Here is a 27,156-nt window from a genome sequence, read left to right on the forward strand (position 1 = left end):
AATACTAAGAAGTCTTCCTACGTTACCGCCTGTTTGTCTAGATGATTAAAGTTCATTAAAGAATTTTGCAGTGTCGAGGTCATAGACGCAATGGCCACTTCCGGCAGAAGTTTATCAGGAATTCAGCTTGGAGAGGTAATAGTTCTATTTATCAAAGAAATCACTTCAACATATACTGTTTAAGCTCAGATATAATTTTATGCATATACATGTATTTGAATTCTTTATTTGTGACGTTGTAAATAGGAATACGTGTTTAGTAAAGTTTACTCTGAAAGTAAGAGTACACTATGAGGTAAGAGAAAGCTGCACAAACATGCAGGCAGAAGCTGACAATGAATGAAAAAAGCATGAAATGTTTATTTCGTAGCTAATTCTGTTGCGCTGTTGTTTTAGTTGTATGCTAATTTGAAGTGTTTTATGTGAATACTTGCAGCACACAGCTAGTCTCCTTCCAGCAATTATCAGCACCCTTTCAAGGTTAGTCATGCTATAGCCTTCTCTGCTAGAACTTCAGTGCTAACCCCTGAAAATATTTTAGATTTACTACTCTGTTTAAAAATGTTATTGCAAGTGAGTTTTTTTTTAGCAAAAAGTAGTTTACTATTGTCATTTCAAATAATTTATATCCCAGTTTCAGCATTGTCCTTTAAACTTATTGTTTTTACTTTTGATAGAACTGCAAATTAAAGGCTTGCTAGTTTAGTTGCTTTGTGAGCAATGAGCAGTTTGCTTCTAGTACATCATTGAATTTTGTTAAGTTAGCATCCCGTGTTTTTGTTATCAGTTTTCAGATCATAATTAGCACAATCTTTCAAGGTGTTCACGTCATGATTATAGGCTAGATTAATGGCGCTAGAGCGATATTAAAAGAGTGTTGTAGAAGTTTATTAGGTTGCATATTGTGTGTTAACTGTTACACTTGAAATAACTGTTGGATTGCTATAGCAACAAGCAAAGTAAATAGCTAGGGTTTAGTAAGTCGCTGCAGGATGATTATTCAGATTTTAGTATTTTTCTGACTGCTATTTGAATTATTATTATATTTATTATTATTATTAATAGCTGGTGTTAGTTAAATGTCAGTTCAGTTATACAGTGAAGTCTATTTGTGTTTTTGGTTCTTTACTTACCTCGTTTTAATTTCTGTAGCTCCAACACTACATACCAAGAAAACGAGCGAAAGGAATTAGAAAAAAAATATGCTGACAGTGATAAAAAATTAGATACACTTTTAGAAGGTGAGTTAGAAATAATTTTTTTCAGTGGCAGTATTACCCCAAGGATTATTTTAATGCCTCATATGGGCAGCAGCTCTAATTGCTAACCACATGTTTTAAATTGCCTTTACATCACAAATGAACCATTGTTGTTTTTGAAAAAAACGGCAATATCGTTTTAGTCCGCTATGTTCCAGTAAGACTTCATTGATGATGGTATCCAATACAGTCATATCTTGACTTATGAGCTTAATGCATTTTGGGACGGAGCTCGTATGTCAATTCTTCCTATATAAAGTTACTGAATACAAATTAATCCCGTACTATAAAAAGCACCTAAAACAGGATATTACAATGGAAAAAACATGTTTTTAGTTGTTGTAAATCACTACCTACGCTCACAATTTATAACTACCTCACAAAATTATGATCTGCAATAAAATTTAACATAACTATGTACAGTGCTGTATGGAGTGCTCACCTTCGAGACATACATAGTGTCTAATAGCGATGGGAGAGAGACTTGACAGCAAGTCGCCAGCACACCAGACTTTTATGATGCTACATAACATAAACTTTAAATTCCACGTAAATGACTTTAGCTTACTGAACACGCTCTAAACACCTGTTTTTCCAGCTTGGCTCTTTTTGCCTTGCTTTCATCACAAGTTTTAGTCTGAATTTTTTTTTCCAACTGATTCGACGCAAAAGACTGAGTGATGCTGTTCTGAAAAGCTGCCTCGCATGCTGGGCCACTTGATGGCCGCATCGAGAACTGGCTCGCATCCTCGTATCTTAGAGTTTTCTCCGTATCTCAAGGTAGAAACATGCTTGAAATTTTTCTTGTATTTCGATTGTCTCGTATGTTAGGGCACTCGTATGTTGAGGTATGACTGTGTAGGAATGAAACTATCATATAGTATTTGTATAAACTATCGTATAGTATGTTGCTTTCTTTTTCTATAGAGCATTATGGACAGCTTACAACCTTAATTGATGCTTTCACCAAGATCTCTTCACGTCTCAATGGTATGTTTATAAATGGTTTACGTGTATATTAATTGTATTATTATTATGAGATTAATGGTATGTATATTAATTGTATTATTATGAGATTAATGGTATGTATATTAATTGTATTATTATTATAAGATCAATAATATGTATGTTAATTGTATTATTATTATAAGACCGATGATATGTATATTGTTTGTATTATCATGAGATCAATGGTATGTATATTAATTGTATTATAATGAGATTGATGGTATGTATATTAGTTGTATTATTATTATAAGATCAATGATATGTATAATAATTGTATTATTATTATAAGACCGATGATATGTATATTGTTTGTATTATTATGAGATCAATGATATGTATATTAATTGTATTATTATGAGATTAATGGTATGTATATTAATTGTATTTATTATATAATACAATTTAGATAGAGCCAAGTACGTAGTCTCAAAACAGTATTATTGAGGTAACTCATACGCTTCAATAGAGTACGTAGTTTCAAATAAGACTGAATTTGTAACTCGCTAACTTTGCAACTCGTTAACATTTTTACAGACTGGTTTGATAAATGGAATATAGTACCTTACATAAAATATGTTATTTTTATATTTTTATAATATATATTTGGTTTGATTAAAATAGAATAGTGTATATGTTTGTAACATTTTTATCTTTAGAGTCAAGAAGTCGGGTGGCAAGCATTAAACAGAGTTTATATTCATGTAAGAATCTGCTCCATTGTAAACGAGATGAGCTGCGCAAGTTTTGGCTCGACGGTTTGGAGCAGAATACTATCACGACTATGCTTGAGAATGTGTGAGTATAGCATTATAGCACTCTGGCATATATAGCATATAGCACTCTGGCATATATAGCATATAGCACTCTGGCATATATAGCATATAGCACTCTGGCATATATAGCATATAGCACTCTGGCATATATAGCATATATCACTCTGGCACTCTGATATGCTGCAAGGATGAGGTTATTGGATAGGTCACCAGTCTCAGACTTAACACTCTAATCCTGTTTAAATCATCAAGACATGCTCTGTAGAAAGATGTGGTTGAGTAAATGCATTCACCAAGTTGTTTGCCTTCTGTCTGATTACAATGAAAGATAAGACAACTCTTAATTTCATGCATGTACTACAAGTAGCCAATCATTAATACAGTACACGTATGTTCATGGTTTCTATTAAGCATTCAAGATTAGTGATTTAATTATTTTAATACCAGTATTTCATGTACTACCTAGCTATGTCACAGCGAGAATTGCTTTTTGAAGCAACCAATTACTCTGGATACTTGCATGTTTTATAGGTGGTCTATGCATGAAGTATACCTGAGAGTAAATATTTGCTAAATATGTAGCTATAGGAAACTACCAGTAGGTGCACATGTACTTGTATAAACTCTTATCCATGCAGGGAAAAGTTGAGGTTGGTGCCTGACAAACTTGAGTCATACACAGATAAGAAGCTCTACCTACATGCTACCGAGACTCTGTGCCATTCACTTGACCTCTTGTGCACAGACCTTGCCGATGTCAATGCTCTCAAAGATGTTGCCTATTCTTTAAACAAATGGAAGGAGGTAGATGAAAAATGTCTTTTTTATTATTCTATAATTTCAATCAATGTTAGTGTGAAGGACGCGGACATAATTTTGTGATTTTTTAAAAAATAATTGTTAGTTGTTTGTATATATTCATGGTGTATGTTTTATGAAAGTGCATAGTAGTCCAGCAGATATGTGTGAGCTCACTTTTACAATGGTGCCAGTAGTTTTGGACTGTATCAGAAACCTTTAGCATTATTAAATTTGGTTTTACAAATCTAATAGTTGTCATATTTAAACACAAGCAATTTAACTCTAAGATTTCCCTGTAAAAGATTTCAACTAAACTATAAGGATGTGAAGGTTAAGATATGTGGTTGTTTGTTTGTTTGTTTGTTTATTTTCATCTATAATATAACCACAAAAAATAACATGAAGAGTGTTTTTAACAGTATAAAAAGACAAGAGAAATAGAAAAAAATGTCACTGTCACTGGTTGTAATAAGTGCCTGCATTATTTTTGTGTGCGCAATTGTATAGGAAAATTTGGCACGTGCTAGTTGTTCAAATTTATCTAATTAACCTATTATTAACCACATCAGTGAATGTTCTGTAATTAATTCAGCATGGTTCTTGCTGGTTATCACTTATTATTGGTGACTATAAGTTGTGTAGGTACTTTTGCTGCTGATGCTTGTACACTATTGTTTCAACCGCTCGTACACCATCGTTTCAACCACTCGTACACCATCGTTTCAACCGCTCGTACATCATTTTTTCAACCGCCGGTACACCATCGTTTCAACTGACGGTACACCATTGTTTCAACCGCCTGTACACCATCGTTTCAACCGCCGGTACACCATTGTTCCAACCACCTGTACACTATCGTTTCAACCGCCGGTACACCATCGTTTCAACTGCCTGTACACCATCGTTTCAACCGCCTGTACACCATCGTTTTAACCGCCGGTACACAATTGTTTCAATCGTCGGTACACAATTGTTTCAATCGTCGGTACACCATTTTTTCAACAGTCTGCGCATAATAATAGTAGTCCAGTCTGGTGTTTTTGCATCTTTTCAAAATGGCTTCCAAGAAAAACCTTCTGCAAGCTAGTACATGTATCTTGATATTAAGAGATTTTCGGAGCATCGCTATCATTCAACTTATCATAGTAGCAACTTTTCCCCTGAACTTTCATCCTGAAATATACAAGTACCTCTCTGATAGCCCGTAAGACTCCTGCCTGTTCTTTATGTAGAAACTATTGCAAAAGCTAGTGGAAGAGTTGCATCAACAGATCTATGTCAAGTCTGTTAAGGGGACAGTCATGGTCTTCAAGAGACTGGGTTCAGCTAGGCTGAGTGCTAAAGGAAAGGTAAGCCTTTATTCCTTCGATCAGGAGTTTCAATGTGTTCGGGTGCCGTCGACTGTTGCATTTGTCTACCCGCAATTTAAATTTTTAAGAGACTCACAAGTCATAGTTTGTTGACTCTATTAAAATTACAAGAATTGAGATGGTAAAATGGCTCATCCGTCGCTGCAAGCGATTTTGTTATTTTTGCAAATGCTTTTCTCTGCACAAGGTGTGTGTGTGTGTGTACCAGCAAAAACTTGTAACTACATTTTAGCTTTTGTTTGTTGTAAATCATGATCGCTGGTGATAAATCTTGCCTCGTATCTTTTATCATAACTTTGTTATGCTGATCATCATTCAAAGCTACATATGATTGCATGAAGAGTATAAATATTATGTTTGTCAATGTCAGGGAGGCAGCGTCGTCGCGGGTGAGGATGAGCAAAATCTCGCCAATCTAGAAATTTCTGAGGACCCAACAGCTGATCCTGAGGCTGACAGGTCAAGGTTCTTAGCCATTCTTGTCGAGTGTTTGGCTAAATTAAATGCTGTGAGTTGCTTATTACCCCCAGTGTGAAACTCGTAGAAGACATGATTGAACCAATATAATTACACGGTTTGCTCAATTGTGTGATTCGTTGAAAAACTTTAAGACCAGAACTAAGTCATGCTTGGTTTACAATCTTGTGTTCATTTATGGTAGTGACTGTATATGACAGTCGTTGAATGACAACCTTATTATCGTAAGTTGTATATTGATGTATTGTTTGTGCTGTCCGCCTCTCATAGAGACTTTGCACTGACAAGCTAATGTTAAGCTAAGTAGCCCAACGATTGCTCTTATGATGTTAATAGGTGCCCACGACTATTTCTGAAATGCGACTTCATCTCCAGACTGAGCTCCTAGATGTCATACGAAGGGCTTCTCAACAATTCATAGATTGGTAAATGCCCTCATTGTACTCGTTACTTCATGTACTCAGGCTAACATTTACAAATTTGAAACTGATCTCTTTATTTGCTCTATAAATAGATTGTAATTGTCTGCTCTTAAATGCATACGATCATAGGAGAGTTAAATAGAAGTAAAGGTAAAAACATTACTCAGCGGTTACGTAGCGAGTGAGGTAAGAAAGAACTTGGTCATCATCGAGTAAGAGTTAAACAAATAAATTATACAATTTTTTTATTATATAGCTCATTACCTTTATCAACGACAGTATACTTATTGAAGCATAAATAATTAACCCAGAACATGTGTTTGCATTGGTCAGGCGTTAGCGCGATCCCCAGGCATTGTTAATTATCTAGAATCTTAGTTTATTATTAGCGCTCTCTGGGTTTAACAGCACCGATTGTCACAGAAAAGCGCAGCCTCAATGGCAGCGAAAGGGATCGACGACCTAAGGCTTAATGATAATTATGACATCACATTGTGGGAATCACAACCAACTGTTTTTTATTGCAGGACATACTTTTGACACTCTGTTTTTCATAGTTCTATCATTCTTTGAGTATTGAATATAAGCTCATTTGAAAGTCAAGACTCTGATGTATTGAAATATATAATAAAAAAATTATGTAATTTATGTGCTTTAAGTAAGGGATATAACTTTAGACACTTTGGTCGACAGCTATTGGTTTACAAGAACGAACAGTTGTAAAGACTTCTGATATCATATGTATTCAATGTTGTTTGATTCAGGATAACACACGACCTTCATTCACTATGTTATATATCTATATACGGTAACTGTTCAGTATGATTTATTTATTTGACTGACCTAATATGGTGTTAGTATGTATAGCCTTTTATTGGCATTGGTAATCAACAGCAATATGATTTTTTTATTACATGTCAAAACAAATATGAAAAAACAGAAATAAAGACCTATCGAGTGGGTTGAACAAAAGTCTTTTGAAAGTTGGTAACCTAAAGCCTTGTACACGCTATATCGAAATATGTCGGTGTTCATCATCAACTATGCGCACCAGTGACCGATAGTATCGATTCAGCAACACGGATACGCCGGGGAAGTTTGCAGCTGGCAAACTTTCTCGATATTTTGCTGAGTATCGACGACAGTATGTACAATGTGAACCATTTCGGTGATAGTAATTCGCGAATAGCGATATTTATTTCTGTTTATGATAGTTGCTGCGGGACTACTATTTGATTCGAGCACGCTGAAAAAAGGAGATTTCTTCGCGAAAAGTTAAAAATAAAGATAAGAACAATACGTCGCGGAGTATTTGCCTACACAAACGAGGATCAGTTTGTGACAGTCTGAACATTGTTATCACTGATGGTTGCCGAAGTATTGTGGCATCAGCAGCGAAATATGGCGATATAATGTGAACCAGTATTCTAATTCATCTAGTTTTTAAATAATTTTAGGATCCAATTTCCAATTGTAATATCTAGTTGTGTTTGGAGTCATATACTATATGTATTACTTATTATAACATACAACTGAATGTCCGGCATTGCAGGATTATAAAATAATTACCTAATGAATTTGAGTAACTTAAGCTAGTACCTTGAAGGTCACTTGCAACAAAATTCACATTACAGTTATTTGATATCAAAAGATTCACCATGCCTTACTCTGCTGTGTTATAGGCGCAAAATATGTAGAAATGTGATTACAAGCTCTTAAAAGCTCAAAAACGAACAGTTAATCGCAGCCACACGAGACCGCCGTAGTTTGGATTCTCTTTCCAAAACAGCTCAAATGTGATGTAGCTGTGGTAGATGGTTTCTGTTTACACTTTCATGCAACCTTATTTGTCGAAATATTTTCACAAATATACTTCACGCATTCAATAAAACCATGTCTATTGTCCTTACGCGTCTGTTTTATCGGCATTGTAATGCTGTCACTTTTAGCAGTGATATCTTATAACTTACCGTAAAAATTCGTTTAATCTTTTAGCCTTAGCTTGTAAGAATACATATCATTGTCTGATAATCATGACGAGCCTGTTGGTCACTTGTGATAATCGAAAAGTGCTGCAGATTACGACTTGACGGTTGAATAATGCCGAAACAAAACTGTAAAGTAGTGAGCATCTATATTTGATCCGAGGTCTTCGGTAAAACACCAAGTGTTTGTCATAAACTAGTGCTACGATAAGTTTTAGATTGAGCTTTTTATTGGCCTTTCAATTCACGTGAGAACATCACATGACAAGACAATAATAAATTTCATGACTATGTCAGAGAAATAAAGAGATTCCAATCTATGGCGGCTTTTCGTTTTTGAGCTTTTAAGAGCTTGTAATCACATTTCCACATATTTAACACCTACAACACAGCAGAGTAAGACATGGTGAATCTTTTGATACCAAATAACTGTAATGTGAATTTTGTTGCAAGTCAACCTTTAAGCTAGTCTAAATCTTTACTAGTAAGAGCCGTGTCAAAAGCCAGCTTAATAAACGTTGAGCGTAATGATCAAGCGTGCTAGTTAATAACCAATCATATTTTCCCAAGCGCCTTAAGCATATCTATTTCAACCGATAAAATGAATATGTGTTCTATTATTAATCGCTATGGGCAGTTGAACATGTAGTCTAATGGATTGGCTCGCCTGTCTGCAGACCTGGAGGTTCCGAGTTCAAATCTACTGCGAAGGGGATTTTTTGTACCTAAAACTTTGTCGCTATAACTGAACTTAAGAATGACAGACAAACATTAAGATTTATATATAAATAGATAATAAATAATCTAAGGTCTTAGTTATATATAGAGAGAGCAGGTAATTCCAAAATATTGACTTCTATGTTCTATCAACATGTTCAAGTTCATTCTAGACACCATGAAATAGCATGAGTAGATGTTTCACATTTTAGTGCCTATCAGCAAGGAGAAGTAAATCTCTCTACGCAGGAACAACCAGCATATCTGCAGGAGTTGTTGGAACTTGTGTTTGAACAATTTCGATGCGTTGTACATTCACACAATGTTATCATTAGGAACTTAAAACGAATAAAGGCGTCAAAGAAGTACTCTAACTACGACTCTCTCGCATTGTATGACATCACTGAGGTGTGTAGTATTCTTGTAACTGTAGGATATTATTGGTGTGTGTTGTATTTTATTAGTTGTATGCCATCACTGAGCTATGTTGTATTGTACTAGTTGTATGACATCACTGAGGTATGTTGTATTGCACTAGTTGTATGACATCACTGAAGTGTGTAGTATTCTTGTAATTGTAGGATATTATTGGTGTGTGTTGTATTTTATTAGTTGTATGACATCACTGAGGTATGTTGTATTGCACTAGTTGTATGACATCACTGAGGTGTGTAGTATTTTACTAGTTGTATGACATCACTGAGCTATGTTGTATTGTACTAGTTGTATGACATCACTGAGGTGTGTTGTATTGTACTAGTTGTATGACATCACTGAGGTGTGTTGTATTGTACTAGTTGTATGACATCACTGAGGTGTGTAGTATTGTACTAGTTGTATGACATCACTGAGGTATGTTGTATTGCACTAGTTGTATGACAGCACTGAGGTGTGTAGTACTGTACTAGTTGTATGACATCACTGAGGTGTGTAGTATTGTACTAGTTGTATGACATCACTGAGGTGTGTAGTATTGTACTAGTTGTATGACATCACTGCGGTGTGTTTTACATGTATATTCTTTCTTAACAAAGTGTGGTAAATTTTATTGGTTCTTCTACATTTCACCATAACTAGTCATAATTTAATGTTGATAGTGTTTAATTTTCACCTGAATCACTTACATTGAAAAGAGATGGTATCTCATAGGTGTAGTTCAATGCGCAGATTTTCATGAGTACATTGCATGAGTCATAACTGTTTACCAGGTCTGGTTCAAGATTCAGATAGTAGTACAGCAAGTTCTGGAAGAATATTTGGCTGACAGATCGACGAGACGTCACCAAAGATCTCGCAATTTACTCTCTAGTGAAATAGAAACTCCAACCACAACCACTGATAAGTTAGATGTCAATGCTCATTTTAATCGCAGGAAGCCTCAGCAGAAAAAGGTTGGAATTTTTCTGCCGTTAGGGAAATGTGTGTATTTTCAAAATTTTCCTTTTTGGTAAATTGCAGTTTTCTTAGCTGTTGCCGTGCCACTATATGAACAGGTAAATCAATCTGTGTGTTCTAGTTGCATGTATACTTTGGACCTACAGCAAAGCCTCTTGTCAGCAAAAATCTAAAGGTCACATGTAACAATTTTTTCGTTGATTCTGATCGAAATGAACGAAAAACACAGAATTATTCCGCCGAAATTCACAGAATTCACAGAGCTGTGCATGCACACTGAAATCGTCGATGATACGCTTTTAATTGGCTAAACAGATTATTAGCGAGCACGATTCTAGCAGCTTAATACACTGTTTCCATGTTTTGAATGGGTTCGGAGTTGCCTGCTGCCGATGGATTCACACTCTACTGCTTTAATGGTTCCGAGTTCTACGATGTCGAATAGTGGTCTTATAGCGAATGCCTTCACGCAAATTTAGTGAAGCGAAATGGCATCAAATGCGTTCAGAGTTTACCATTTGTGTGATTTAGAGTGGAAGCAACTCCAAACCTATTCGACGAATGGAAACACAGTTTTTGTATCTAGCTATTAGAGTCATTGGTGTCCTAATATAGCTCTGATATTTGATAGTACTTTATATACAACTGCCAGTGCTTTACTAGCCATAAGTTCAGGCTGGTAACAAATGCAGACAGGTGTGTAATTGGTTCTTTGCAGTCATAATTCTATCTGTAATGTATAACCTCAGCAGTGTTTCTCAGTGCCTTGTGTTATTTCATATCAGTATTGACTGTCATAGTCTTCCATTGCTATCCATTATTCTCACTAAACTTGACTTTCTTGCATCCATTTGTGAAATATTGAAAAACTATTTAATTATCATATATGGTATAGTAGATATAGTCGGCTTATTTTTATGAATTGTGGTAGTTATTATAATGTAAACTTTAAATCACATATAATGACATTTTACAATTTGTGATAGGTTTCGATCACACTTGACAGTTTTTAATAGCATGCGATAGTTTTATGTTACATGTGACGGTATTTTACGATGGCATGTCGGTTATTTGTCTGTTTTTTTAGTCACTGCTTTTCACATTTTCTGGTTCAAGTCATGCTATAAGTCTCGAAAAGTATCTCTTGGAGCAAAGGACCACAGGCTATGAATCTGTAAGTAAATGGTCAATATAAGCATGTTTACATTCCTTCATACATCTATTCTGGTGATTTATATAGCCTGTGAACATTTTGTTCTACAAAGCTACTACAGCCCTAGCCAAGGTCACTTCAGTAAGAAGGTGAGATGTTATTATAGGTTTGGCACCGCAAGGTAAAACCTTAGGGACAAAAACCTATAATTTGTCGACAGCATTAATAAGATTTTCACCACACGCAGAGATGGTTGGTAGTCAGTTAACTTTCTCTTTTTACCTGATGACTTAAACCAGACAATGACAGTGATCTTGGAGAATCGAAACCTTTCAGTCAATTAGTCATCACTTGAAGTAAAACACATTAACTTCAGAATAATTATCTTTAGGACTATAATCTTGAGGACTATAATCTTTAGGACTATAATCTGCTTGGTAGGGTGACGTCTCAGATGACTCAGCTTTCAGCAGTCAGCCATTGAACCTCGTATGCAAGCCTGCTGTCACCAACATAACCGGTACATTATTCTGCTAAGCTTTTCTCATCAATAATTGTTATCGAAAAACTAGTTTTTTCTTTTATTGTGGCTCGCTCTGTTCTCATGGTATTAAATTCATTTCCTCTGATGACTGTTCTGGTCTTGACACAATTTCATACTTACTATAGGTGTGGTGATAACAACAACAACTATAGCATAACTTGAACCAGTCTCATGACTTAACTACGATCTCCAAGCATGTTGAATTCACCAAATCGCTTGCAGTCCTTTTCTTTTGCCATATCAAACTAAGATCTGTGGCTACACATCAAATCTCTGACCTAGTAGTGTTATTAAAGTGTTTGTTTTATTATGTTATACTAATGTCTATGTCACTATAGTATATGGTTTATTTCAGCAATTTACAAGACACTGGAGAGTTTTACAAATGAGGTAGAAATGGCTGTCGGGTGTGATATTGGGTAAGTTATTCTATTATCTATTGGTTTTCCAGTAACACTTTGTATATGTAAATCTTTAATATGGTAAATTCATTTTGTTGCACTGACCGTATTGAATTTCTAAAAAATGACTGGGAATAGCTTGATATTTCACAATACTTGTAAATACAGCTGTTTAATATGGTTGGATGTTTAGCATGAATGCAATAGCGTCATTTGTTAAAAGTGAGATTGTGAACAAGCAGTTGTAGTTAGTCAATAGTTAACTGGAAAGGTTTGTTAACAAGCAGTTGTAGTTAATTGATGGTTAACTGGAAAGGTTAAATAAATTTTGTTGTTAACTTACGAATGGATTATAGTCTGATAACACTTTGGGGTTTTTGGCCGACAGTTTTCTACAGACTTTGGACTCAAGTAGTACAGAGGCAATTGTGATCGAATGTCTATTCTTACACCACCCATGATGCTTATATAACTTAAACCACTGACCTACTGATCATAAGCTGCCACCTTAACCACCGAAGCGTGACTGTTGCAAAAAATTGTTATTAACATTTAACAGTTTTTTATGTTAGTAACGAGCAATAGCCTAGCTTGTATTGTTGTATAAGGCCTGACCCTCTTCTCTTATTAGCGACTGCAATCTTCACAAGTATGTCACTGACTTCATTAGAAGCAAGTTCAACACACACATTCACACACAGATGTCCACGACCATTCAGATGGAGACTGAAGGTACAATCAATAATACTACACGCTCGCGCAAACACGCATACTTGGGAGTTGTCTTTTCTCAACTATAATTGCGTATGCAATTTAATTGTTTGAATTTGTGAATACTAGAATGTTAGAAGAAAATTTGTTATGATACCCATGTAACAGCTTATGGTCTTTTTGAGTGTTTATCACAAACCATTTTAATTTCTACCAAGGAATAAGTAAGTAAAATGCTAGCAATGTATGTGGTTTCAGAGTTCTTTCTTCGTTACCAGATATTAATTTCTATTAACATTTTTCCTCCTTTATCAAACAAATAGATAGTTAATGTGTAGCTGATTTGTACTCCTCAGCGACAGCTAGTAGTTGTGGATTTACTAACGTTGTAGTTGTTTGGAGGTTAAAAATGGAATAGATGGACTAGCTACTGATGTACAATAGATAATAAACTGTAACAAACTAGTCGATATTGTCAATTAGGTCATCGCCATCGTGTTGTGGTATACAGCATCCATCTGCTTATGTTTTAGGCTTTGACTCACTCAAGAACCTGATAAACATTCGAAGACAAAGAGAGCTCGGCTCAAGTAAACCTCTCCTTCAGGTTCAGTTCATTAAGCTCTTACTGTAGTGATTATCAGTGGTTGTCGTAGTCGGCTATAGCCTAGGCTCAGGCGAGATCATTGGTTTAGACTCGCATCATGCACAGCGATATAATTCTCGGTCGATTAGTTGGTCCAAGTCATCAGTGTTGAGAGATCTACTTAATCACTCATTTCCGATGGGTGGTTTCATCGTGAAACTTCAAGTCCTTCGGTGTTTTGTGATGCCTGCAATGTAATGTTATGCGTTGTATCTTTGAGTGTGTCTTAATTGTTTTATTTTACATATTTTATATATAATATTGTTTTATATAGACGAAAATTCAAATACTAAAGGTGACTGTTGAACATATTGCCGCACCTTCCTATTGCCTCTTTTTATTGCCATTAAATGTTCACCTGCTCTTTCCTGCTGTGCTTAATTGTGTATGGCACGCTTGTTAAAAGTAATGCTTATTCTCTCTACATAATGGTGTACAAGTGAAACTAATATAAAACACCATTCTCATGTATACATACGTTGAAGGATTAATAGGTCAGGTATTCACCATTCCGATCTAGAGAACACGGCAGATTTGTATAGAAGATCCACGATCCATTTCATTGGATACAATATTGTTACACAAAGGGTACAATATTCCTATGCAGATGATACAGTATTCTTATACAGGTGATACAGTATTCCTATACAGAGTATACAGTATTCTTATACAGAGTATACAATATTCTTATACAGAGTATACAATATTCCTATACAGAGTATACAGTATTCCTATACAGATGATACAGTATTCCTATACAGATGATACAGTATTCCTATACAGAGGATACAGTATTCTTATACAGAGTATACAATATTCTTATACAGAGTATACAGTATTCTTCTACAGAGTATAAAATGTTTCTATACGGAGTATACAATTTTCCTATACAGAGTATACAATATTCCTATACAGAGTATACAATATTCCTATACAGAGTATACAGTATTCCTATACAGAGGATACAACATTCTTATACAGAGTATACAGTACTCTTATACAGATGATACAGTATTCCTATACAGATGATACAGTATTCTTATACAGAGTATACAGTATTTCTATACAGAGTATGCAGTATTTCTATACAGAGTATACAGTATTCCTCTACAGAGTATACAATATTCCTATACAGAGTATACAGTACTCTGATACAAGAAATCGATCATATACTATATATATACAGTATATGATCTATACATATATATGATCTATATATATATTATATATATATGATCTATATATATATATGATCTATATATATATTTTAGGTTTTCAATACCTTGTTTGAGAAACTGTTCAGTTCTTTGCTCTTCTGTATCATTTGGTGTACATAATGGTTGGAGAAGCTTTCTCGTGTTATTCAGTTTGGGAATGTATATAAGAACTGTTGACACCTACACAAGCTGTGTGCTTATAAACTTACCCTTTACTGATGGTAATTATGTGTGTTATAGAGCACTGTGACAGTGATGCAATGCGTTGGTAGTCTGGCTGAGCTTATGGAGGCCATGCCGGACTATTGTGGCTATTTTCTCTCTATGCTTGTCAGAATGCTCGAAGAGTACCGGGACACAAGCCGAAAAAGTTATGAAGGTAAAGGTAGCTTCCTGTCATCTGAATGCCACCATATGCAAGTTTTGTATGTCTGCTAGCACATGTCAGCTAGTCTATAATAGCTGTCGTGTGTCAGTCAGTGTTGACTTGTTGTCACCTGTCTACTAGTGTATATGTACACCTTCTATCAAACGTAAATTAGTGTATGCATGATTGGGTCTCTTCATGTCATTGTAATCACTGTTGCATGTCATTATTTAATTTATATATTCATATTATTTATTTTAGTTGTAAAAAAGTAGGTATCATCTTTTTGTTACAATAGCTCATCAAAGTCCTAAACAGTTTATCCTTGCAATAAACAGTAGTTATTTTTATTTAACTTTCTAATTTAACTTAATTGATCTTTCTCTTTTCATTGTCCTTTTCACCCAGCAGATTACATTGTGCTGCCTTTAGATATTCTGCTTATTTATGTTCACATAGTTTAGTAGTTCAACTTCTCAACTTTTTGTAATTATTGTTTTTGTTTAACTGAATCTATTTTTCTTCAAGAGATGTAATCTCGCTCCAGATTCTATTCATCATACTAGTTTATCATTCCACATTAGGTCTATTCTATTCAAAAACCAAGAAATGAAATAAAATTACAATTTGCAAATCCGAATTCTTTTATATATTGAATGGTACTGTCAGTTTTTCTTGTTTTCATATCTTAATCTACAACATTGATATTATTTTGTTGCAAAAGAGTATTAAAACTTGTGTTGATTGTTGAGTGGACATTGAAATATGTATATGCTCGCCGGTCATTACGTACATATCCAGTCACATATAATAATTGTTGTGAAATATAGCGAACAAGTGGATATGGTTTCGGTTGTTACTCAGCTTATCAGAATGAACTGAATGTATATGATTGAGGTCTCTGTAGCGTTATACATGTACTGCAGGTGTAGTCAAGGCAGGAGACAGCCTTGAGCACACGATTACCAGTGCTACATGGGCTACAGATGAGGATATTAGTCGCTTTTTAAGGTGAGTTTTGTTATAGGTGTTGGCTCGACTCTTTTATGAAATATTATCAGGTTATATTTTATGTACTCATCACAAAAAATGACTTCAATCTATACATATAAATCTCAAAGTTTGTGTGTGATTTTGTGTGACCAGTTATAGCTATTAAAGTTTATTAATGAAATACCCGTTTCATGGTGTATTTGATCTCGGAACCTCCTGTTCACCATGCCAGTATCTTACCAATTAAACTACGCGAGATCGATGGATTCCATGGGCAATATATGTCGCTATGCGGGAGAAAATACGCATATCGCACTGCGCTACGCAAATCATTAAAACTTGTTCTCACGGCTCTTATTAGCAAGTTTTTTAATAAGTTTACTTACTAGCTTACTCAAATTAGCCATTGGCAATGTGCCAGGCTAATGGTAAGTGGCAGGAAACTACTTTATCTCTCTTTGTTTTAAGCTGATTTTTAATACCTGCGCAGTGCCGGGCATTCCACTAGTATATCCATAAAGCTTCTTATATAATTATTTAAACTGGAGTCATCTTCTATTACAATCAAGTCCATTACTTAGCATTATTACAGTAGTAAAGTTAAAATATAATGTCAGGCCTTTGGTACATAAATTACTTGCTGTAGTATCTGATGTCAAGAACTCACCAGAGCTTGAAAGTGTTGAAATTATTGTTAACTCTATGCCATAACAAGAAGACAACTTTGCTTCAATATGATGACCTTTATCCGGTTGTCGAAATTGATTTGTCAGTAACTAAGGAAATGAACACTTTAGACTCCTCTATTACCATTCAGCATGTTTGAAGTTTTTATTCTCTCAATGTCATGGTTGCAAGTGTTTGTTAAAAAACAAAGATATATTACATTATTAATTTATTGTATTATTAATAGACAAAGTAAGTACACCAGCATTTGGTAAACGTTTTCAAATATTTTTATTGTAATTATTTTTTATCATTGTTATTTGATACTTTTACTCTTTGTGTCGCTGAATGACTTTTTATCATAGTTTAACTGTTGGTCGTTTTTGCTAGGTCTCTACCCAATTGGCTGCATGTGCAACACAGTGAGGATACGCTAGCTATCTCTGAGGAGGAGAGCAAATCACTTAATCTCAAGGAATCACAGATACTCACCAGCAATCTGTCAGCCCAAGATTCAATGATATCCTCTCATGAGATACTCGGCGAACCTGTCCAGCTCAAACTCATTGGAAACCTGCATGAGAGTCTGGTACACAGGCTAACAATACTTACTTATTATTATTAACAGTGTTTTATACTTTCTCTTACCTATTGGTTTATAGCAGACAATGACAGTGATCTTGGAGAATGGAAACCTTTTAGTCAATTAGTCATCACTGGAAGTACAAGACATTAACTTCGGTATGATTATCTTTAGGAGTGGCTGGCAGATCAGTTGAAAAGATTCTTAGCCACAGTTCCAGTCGAGGGCCAGAGTACACTCCCTGACACAGTCTATCTGGACATCCCGGAGGTTGAGGCTAACACATACCAGAGCCTTCGCAGCCTTCTTGCTGAATACAAGGAGCTGGCAGATACTTGTCTCCTAGTGTTGCATCTTGAAGTGAGGGTGCATTGTTTCTACTACCTCATGCCTGTCGCTAAGCAGGTCAGTAACACGACTTCCTATCGCACACTTTTGACAAGTTTTCTACTGCTTTTTTTACTCTCTCATGTTTTGCTACAGTGCACCCCGGGTTACGACATACCTGTATTACGTTTTTCTCATTACAATATGCAACACGATGTCTTTTCGTTCCCTCCATACAGTTTTTTTTTGCTAAACAGCATTTTGCCATACGGCCAAAATGTCTCTTGAAATTCAAATTTGTTGGTCGGTGTGCTGAATACATCGGAATAGCAAATATGCTGATATGCTATTTGCTAAAATCCCTCCTACATTGCCTGAAAGAGATATTGTGCTTGCTTTCTCTTTCTCTCCTTCTCTCTCTCTCTATGTTCGTGTGCTCGTTATAAGTTATTGTGAAAATAAAAATGGAAACAGGTAATAGAGATTAAGACGATGACAAAATTAAAGTTTCGTTTAGTAAAATACATACTATAACTTAGCTACAAGTGTGTGTTTAGTAAGCTAAATTCATTAAAGTTAAATTTAAAGTTTATGTTATACGTCTGTCTCGAAGAGCTTGTATGTCCGGTATGTACTGTACATAGTAACGTTACATTTTCATGCAGATTATAATGACTAAATACACCAAAGTTACTGTTGGTGACTATAGTTACTTAGGCTAATATACTATTTTTTGTTAACTTCTAATATGTACAGTACGTATATTAAATTTTGATGTTTTTTTACCAGGGAGTGTTTGCATTAGATTATTACTATGGGTTTCTATACCGCTCTATACGACAGTTTCGCCTTACGAGGCCAACACCGGAACGAAGTAATGTCATATTGCGGGGGTCCACTGTATCTTTATGAGCTCTTAAAAGTAACAGTTGAAGTTTAACAATAAAATAAAAGTTGATGTTCTGCTACAAATAAGATGATTGCTGTTAACAAACTTTATTTAAGCCAAAATATTGTTTCTACCTTTTCTGTATCATTGAAGTTTGTGCTTTCTGTTTGTTACTTCCTGTTCGTTACTTCCTGTTCGTTACTTCCTGTTCATTACTTCCTGTTCGTTACTTTCTGTTCGTTACTTTCGTGTACCGATTGTTAGATAGTTAAACTCTGTTCTCTTCTATAGTTTGAAATGTTAAAAGCTCAATTATTGCGTTTGTTTTTACTCTGGAATTCTTGTGTTCCCCTTTCTGCTAGTTTGATTATTGACTAACTAGTTTATATACTTGTTTGCCTGATAAAAGAAGTTGAAACTGGATTACAAGACATTATTAATCATCCGCATCTATCAAAAAGCTAGGAAAGATGTTAGCATACTAATCTGGTGTTCATTCATCTTATTCTACTTGAACAACTACCTGTGGTTCAGCCGACCACTCGGTTCATCCAGTTCTACCCTATATTCTGTCTCCTCTTGTCATTCACTAAGTTTCTATGACGCGGTTAGTCCGCAAGGGAATGGCGAATACGAAAAAGCGAAAAAGTCAAGCGAGTTTTGTTACTCATCAATTTTAATCGAATGTTTCATGTTTGCAAAAACTAAAAATAGTGCCATTGTTTTTCTATCAAAAGGTTTCACCACCTATAGACATTCATGAAATGTACATATTGTGTTTGTCGCTTATAAAATAAACAGAAAAGAAAAGCGATCTTAAAAGCAGCATAAATTGTATTTATTTCTAAATATGAAATGATTTTGTTCAAGCTCAGTAAGAATTTTATGCTGCCGGAATTTTATATCAAACGTTTCAGTACTTATGCCTCACTTTTCTTTTTTTGCTGTAGTTACTTCGTGTAAATCTTTCTTTTTAAATATAAATTGTTACATAAGTAAATATAAAATTACAAATAAACAGGCAGCCTTGGAACTTCTCAGGCTTCTCCGGTGAAGCCTTTGAGACGCTTGTCTAGCCATGACCGGAAATTTGTTTTTCTCACTCAATTTTGGCCTTAACAGCACATCATAGCTTGTCAGCTAGAGTTTGATTTTCCATTAACTGCTCTACTGCGTATGTTGGCTCGCCTGCACTATCTACCATTATCCTTTTCTCTCCTCCTATTTATGATGAAATTCCATTTACACTTCCATGTTTGTTGATTGATTGCTTAGTTGTGACAAAACATTTTATATTTTCCATAGCAGTTTTATACAGTATATTATTAAAAAGTGGTTTTTAATATGTAAATTCGCTTAACAAAGGGAACTAGATGACTTAGTTAATTGAATTATTTGTTCCTTGATTTATTCTAGTCTAACTACTACTGTGCCATAGATGACATGGATACAGACTCTAATGTTGTTAAGCTGAATAGAGATTTGACCGGAATAGAGGAACACATGAAAGCCAGCATGCAGTCTAGTAAATTCAGGTATGTATGGCTCGTCATCAAGGTTAAGATGGATACAAGTATTTAGGTTTATCTCACTTAATGGTTAAACTTACATACATGTCTGGATTATTATTCTGATGAATATTCTCTAGCCGATCAACTGATTCACAGATCTAATAGTCGTTAGGGAATGTCTGTACGGTAATCCCATATTTTACGGTTCACGGTTTTTGTGGTTTCAGTACTTACCGGGGTAAAAAGTATTCATTAAAAAATTGAAAATTAAAGAAACAAATAGAATAAAAGGTAGAAGAATAAAATATGTAAAAACACAATAATAATAATGTATAAAGGTAATATACATATAGATACAATAATATAATACAAAAATCCCTTTTATTAAAAAATTAAAAATATTATAATATAAAGAAATATAATAATATAATAAAATATATATAGTAATATAAAGAAAATTAATAAAAAGTAAAAAATAAATTATGTAAAATTCATAAATTTTTCATATTCTGCTCCCGTGAGATCTCTCTCCCAGCATCATTGTCCTAGCAGCCGTCATATCTCACTATTTTCCTACAACTTGTTGGGAAGTGAAAAAGTGCAAAGTATATGTGAGGCTTTTCATCAGGCTTTTTAAATGCCCTCAACTCTCAAACTCGTCTAATGAACTCAAGAAAAGGAGGAGATGGTTTACGATTAATAAAAAATGGCTTTAAAAATTAGTTTCTATCTCCCTGATTCTCACTTATGGCGCTGTTCCTTATTAATAGTGAAAGTGAGGGACTACTGTGAAGCATCTCAAACGCAAGTTGATAATAAAACAGGTTTGTTCTATGAATAGAAGGCATGATGTAGTTAGCATCTATCGATGACAGCACTAGTCAAATGGTAAGTTTTTGCTTTAGTCAGCAGCAATTTATGACAAATTGGTTGTTAAAATATTTTATGTTATTTTTGATTTTATGTAAATAAAACCGATTGTATATGAAATATTGGTGGAAAGAAATTGTGTCAATACGTCTACTCTACACTACGAACCATAATGAAAGTTGATGCTAAAAAATTAATAAAAAATTCAACTGGGTCATGCGTGGTTCAGTGTCTATAAATAATAGTAATCTTATAGATGATTTTAGCAACGTAGAGCCTCGTTTTCGTATATTTTTTGGGGTTGTTCCATTGTGATTGCATTTTTTAATCAGTCACAAAAATTACTATAAACAATTTAAAAGCTCTTGTAGGTCAGTAAGCAGTGAATGTGTAAAATGTTTGCTCTCGTCTTAAAGAGGAAAAAATAAGTTCTTTTTGCCCAAAGTGGAGAAAAATTTACTCACGATTTTTTGTAAGCTGTTTGCATGAAACCTAGAGCATTTTTGGTCGTACATCGTCACACGAAAGTCTTCTTCATGCAAAGGAAAGCTAAGCATTATGATCATGGCTGTGACACAGGCAAAGTCAGTTGGTCACTTCAGCGTCTCTTGAAATATGTGACAAATTATTTACGATTCAGACCCAAAGATGATAATGTACAAAACGGATGTGGTGTGAGTAGTAGCTTATGGCCTCTACTTGTCATACAATTTTTACAGAGCTATTTTTCTCTATTGTAAATTCTGGCATATCAAATCATGCCATTTAACAAAAGTAAATTGTTGTCATCAGTGATAGCCTACACATGTACAAGGATTTCATCTACATTGTCTGCATGGGATGCAATTTCAAGCAATAGGTAGGGTCGGCTATGTGAATCTCTAGATGTATTTGTGTTATGTTAATGTTGCATTTAGTCCTACAATTTTGGCAGGTAAGTTTTTCATTTACGTTTAGCTATAAATGGTCCGTTTATCTCACTAAAATTTACATTTTTGGCAGGACAGGTCCTGGTTATATATCTCTTTATGTAAATGTGAGGTCTTTTATATTTTCTGCTGTCAGATTTATGCTATCTATGGCTAGTTCCCAACAGTTGCTATACAGTCATGCGCAAAAGACCGCCCAACAATTTTCATAATCTTCATGCACTTCAGCTATAGGTCTCAATATGGTCAATTTAAATAAAAGACTGTTTTAAATCATTGTAATCTTTAAATTGTATATTTTTCTGTGGTGTTATTGTACTATTGGTGAGTTAAAATTTATTCCTCCTGATTACAATATACTGTCACGAGATGAAGTCTGCTCTGTATTAATGAAATGTTAGCAAAAGTTAATAGGTAGTAATTGTTTCTTTCAAGCCATTGCGTTCAATTCCTTGGTTTTGTTAAATGTTTGACATTTATACTTATCTAGCAGTATAGAATCAGTCATTTCTGACAGTTTAAGCGTTTTTATCTTAAAATAGTATTCAGTAAATAAAAATATTGACATACACTGTTTAGTAACGTAACAGCCAGAGTATTGTGTTTTAAAGAAATAAGAAATATGGATGGAGAGATTCTGGGCAGTAAATGGTACCAATTTTCTGTGTTATTGTCCTTTTGTAAGACAAATTGCAACAGGTTATATATGTTTCAGAAATACTAAATCAATGTAGGTGGTCCAATACTATTGCACGCACATGGCTGTACGTTGTTTATTACGTGTTAGCGAGTCTCAGGATGATGTCTGGAATTACAGGTATATATTTGATGGGCTGGGACATCTCTGCTCCTCCCTCCTTATCAATAGCGTTCAGTACCTGAAAAGGATTAATGGATACGGTGTCAAAAAAATGTGAGTTAGTTTATAACGAGCTAGTAGTTAATCATAGCGGAGTGATTGTAGTGACTGGCTATTGTTCACTCTGTCACACTCCGGGGAATCTTAGCTATGTTTCTCAGCTAAGTCACAGGTGGTTTTTATAGCTTTAGTAATTATTCTTTGATTATCTGGTCGCAGTATGACAACTCTTAAACGTTTTTACTAACAAAATTGGAAAGTTAACATTAATATTTCAGTAGACAAAAATTCTGGATTTTTATGATTGTAATCTTCCCTGTCTGTCACTAAAGTGTCACAGATTCAGTTATAGGCTATCAGGTTATTTTTAGGCCTTCTTATTATCCACTGAATGAGTAGAATGCTGCTGGAAATATTAGTAAAGTCGTCTTACTCTCAGCAATTTTTTTGTACTGAAGGTTGGAGTAGTAATATCATGTTTTGGTGCTCCTGACAAGTTTTATTGGTTGACTCTGTTGCATTTTAGTAAAGCAGTATTTAGCAAGAATGAAAATGATTGTGATAATACACAGTGTACTGTCACATTAGCATCTCATTGTTTTCATGCCACTGAAACATTTACCCCATTCTCATATTTACCTGGGTCCGTCTTGTTTGTTTTCTCCAGATTTTTAATTGTGACACAGATAACTGTTTCTATTTTCTAAAATCGACTGGAACAAGTTCACTGTTCTACATCGCATTTTGTCTGTCACTAGCTTTATTTTTTATCATGTTTTGATTTTTATGGAAAAAAAGACAATTACTGTTTGATGATGTAGTGATATTAGTCTTCGATATATTGGTTTAATGCATGATGTATTCGTACCTTCGTGACATGCGTTACTAATGTTGTTTATTGCTCTCAGCTTTCTCTCTAATGGGATTTTAATGTGATTTTGTTTCTTTGCTGCGTGTATTCTGTCTAAGAGATTTGATTACCTCTGTATGTGATTTGTGAACGATCGGCCATTTCGTTTTTCATGCCTTATTAAAAGTTTATGAGTTTTAAGATTTTTGGTGAAGGATGGATGTTTGGTGAGTCGATTTTGATTTTTTGTTGATGCGTAGAGTTGAGATAAGCGGGTCATCCGTCAGTGTCTTGGAGAGCTGCTCGATTAGCCATTAACACTCGGGTCTTTTACGATACGTCTGCTATGATTCATTACGTTCTGTAATCGAGCGGAGGAATGGGTCTCCCTTGCTTTAGACCAATTTTGTCAAATATCCGTTTTAGCAGTAGCTATCGAGCATGGGTTGTAATATTGATGTGTTGTGGAATTGACAAGATCATGTTATGTCCAGATTATTTCAGTTCGCTCTATATCTTGTCAGAGTTAACAATATACAGCGTACATGCATGTTTTACTAAGTTGATGAATGATGTAGTAGAAGCTACCAGAGCGGTCAATTTTAATGAAATTCATTGCTTGCAGGGCCTATTCTAACGCATTTAAATTATACTAATTACCGTATGGTGCTCAGTATAGTATATTTTATTTATAACGTTGTATAGTTTTAAAGTTTTATATCAGTATATTATATAAGCATGTATTACTTATATTCTTCTAGGTGCCGAAACATCTTCGCAATTCGACAAAGCCTTACAAATGTCACTTCTTCACGTGAAATGGACCTTGATCTTGCCAGACAGTATTACGAGCTGCTCAATCATTCCATGGAGGTTGGTATTCCAATAGCTGAAACTTCCAGCTGGTGGCTATGATATTCATAGCCACCATAGCCTCATAGCTGACATACCTACCAATGTTGGAGTACCTGTTTATCATTGCCATCACTTGTCACTGCACTCGAGGATGGATTTAGCTAGAGTTTAATACATATTTCATAACATTCATGATGTAAGGGACAGGAGCAACAAATTATTTTATCATTTAAAGCAATATTAAAAATGTTTTCACAAGTAGAAATGCAGGCGGTTGTAAAATTGGTTCTTTGCAGGCACAAATCTATGCGTGATGCATAACCTCAGCAGCGTTTTTCGGTGCCTTGTCTTGTTTCATATTAGTATCGATTGGGATGTTCTTCCATTGCTATCCATTTTTCTCACTAAACTTAGCTGTACCCTGCTTGCGTTCATTTGAGAAATTCTGCACATATTTCATAGCCTTCCAACTATTCAATTATCATGTATGGCTCATTATGTAGGTCGTGGGCTAATTTGCATGACTCATGGTAGTTTTTTATAATGTGAACCAACTGTAAATCACATTTATATGTATATTTAACTTTATTATTTGATTTGATCATTATAATTGAGAGAAAAATGCTTTAGTTTGTAGTTAGAACTTTATTTACAATATACATGCGTATATATATTATATATATAATATATATATATATTATGTGCGCATATTATATGTGCGCATATTATATATATATATATATTATATCTGTAGTTGTATCATTGATTGCAAATTCCTTTACTGCGATTTTAGTTGTAGCCTGATATTTCTAGCATTGCAATGAATGTAATGTTTGTCTGGTCATTGTAGCGTAAACATCCAAGTTTTTGAAATTACCAATGTTATATTTTTCTTTTTGGTATCAAAACATTTTAATGACTGGTCATTTAATGTTCAATTAAATTCAATCACGATGAGATGACATATTTTAAGGCATAACATGATGATGAAACGTTCTTTCGCCAACTAAATGCAATCATATTAGTTTTCCACGCTCACATCGCCAAACCTTGCACATATTCTCTATTGTCAGATGGAAAGCCCGCAAGTGTCTCTTTACTCGGCACGCATTAGGCGATAACAATTAGTTTTAGCTCTATATCCGCAATTTATTCGTTGATCTTTTGCCTACCTTGTATAGATGAGTAGCGCGAGTGTAAAGAAGGTATCATCATACTCTCGTAATCGCTACGGACAAGCGACTTAGCTCTAAGTATTCTATCTTCCGCTATTTATTGCATTCCTTATGCTGTTATAAGATCATTCAAGTGCATTTAGTTTCACGTTGCATATACACTATTCAAATCAGCTTGTTTGCGCGTATTCAAGTGTACGAAATAATATTATTTAAACTAATTCATATCATAGTTCTTTAGAAAAGAGATCATGGACGTAATATCTGCTGTCTAATTACAAATATAACATTAATTTATTATATTATACTGGACCTCATCGAAAAGCAAAAAAATTTAGCAGTTTATTATTATTGCTTTATGACGCATTCTTAAGAAAATATTTTTACATTTTTGGATTAAAAAATGATATTATTTATCAAATTCTATCTTTTCACTATTTGTTATTAGTTTTGTATTGTATTTTTATTATTTGCGCTGTTGAATCACTATGAATGGCTATGAAGTAATGACAAGCGAGCCCATTACAGTTTCACTAAGCTTGAAGTTCTTCATTATATTTACATGTTTATTATTGTTTGTTTTGCAGCAAATTATAACAGTGATCCAGGAGCAAGGAGCCAAATTTACAGAGCTTGAGTATATTCATCTGCTAAATCTGCTGCAAAGAAGCCAGCCCGCAACCCTTTCCGAAGATTTCTTAGCGAGGCAGATTCAGAGGCTAAAGCGTACAATAACGGAGAAACATGTTTATCATGTATAACTAGTCATTTACTAAAATTTAACAACTGAGCTGGTATATTCCTTGTGACCTTCTGACTTTTCTTATTTTTCTATTCTGATTATCAATATTTAATACATAATATATCATACATAATAGCATCGATTATTCATGGATCTAGCAACATTTATTGCAATCAGTCCATGATTTTTCACAAATTGTTTAAAAATTAGGAACAAGATGTGAACAAAAAGCTAATAATAGATAGCTCATATTTTAATAAAAGCAAATGTTTTTGTGGCTGTAAATCTACTAATCTTATATTGCACATTCTGTCTGTCAGTTAATATAGCAATCCATTTCCTTTTTTGTGTCACATTGAATGTTTGTTTCGCTTGTTCCACATATTAAGATTCTAATTTTCAGAATTCATTATAAATAGTATTTATATTAACAGAAGGAAATTGGATATAATTTAATATCACATAACAGCATGCTGTTCCAAGCTGTCAACAACGCTTTTAATAGCTAACAAATTAGATGAGCATCTTCTGTTGCGGAGCGTAACTACGCAAAGTGATGCTCTGACAAGTTCACACCAACAGCACGTGTAATGACTAGTATCTCAGAATTCAGCTGCTGTCTTTGGCAGACCGCAGCGGTACGTTTGAAGATGTGTATCAA

The 27,156-nt window shown here is 34.5% G+C and overlaps 1 protein-coding gene across 1 annotated transcript; it reads left to right on the forward strand.

Annotated features, from left to right (window-relative positions):
* The first annotated feature begins 14 nt into the window (after positions 1-14).
* Positions 15-26,918, forward strand: LOC137385856 (exocyst complex component 4-like). Its single transcript, XM_068072434.1, has 24 exons — positions 15-135; positions 437-480; positions 1,153-1,241; positions 2,187-2,249; positions 2,924-3,062; positions 3,679-3,844; positions 5,074-5,190; positions 5,582-5,719; positions 6,025-6,113; positions 9,025-9,220; positions 10,021-10,203; positions 11,295-11,381; positions 11,802-11,880; positions 12,260-12,323; positions 12,937-13,037; positions 13,550-13,623; positions 15,120-15,258; positions 16,173-16,257; positions 17,296-17,494; positions 17,663-17,893; positions 20,121-20,239; positions 22,832-22,927; positions 24,485-24,596; positions 26,341-26,918. Exons 1-24 carry the CDS (start codon positions 91-93, stop codon positions 26,512-26,514), a joined length of 2,829 nt encoding a protein of 942 aa, XP_067928535.1. The 5' UTR covers positions 15-90; the 3' UTR covers positions 26,515-26,918.
* The last annotated feature ends 238 nt before the right edge of the window (positions 26,919-27,156 follow it).

The sequence above is a fragment of the Watersipora subatra genome, chromosome 1 (assembly GCF_963576615.1).
Source record: "Watersipora subatra chromosome 1, tzWatSuba1.1, whole genome shotgun sequence".
Lineage (NCBI taxonomy): Eukaryota > Metazoa > Bryozoa > Gymnolaemata > Cheilostomatida > Watersiporidae > Watersipora > Watersipora subatra.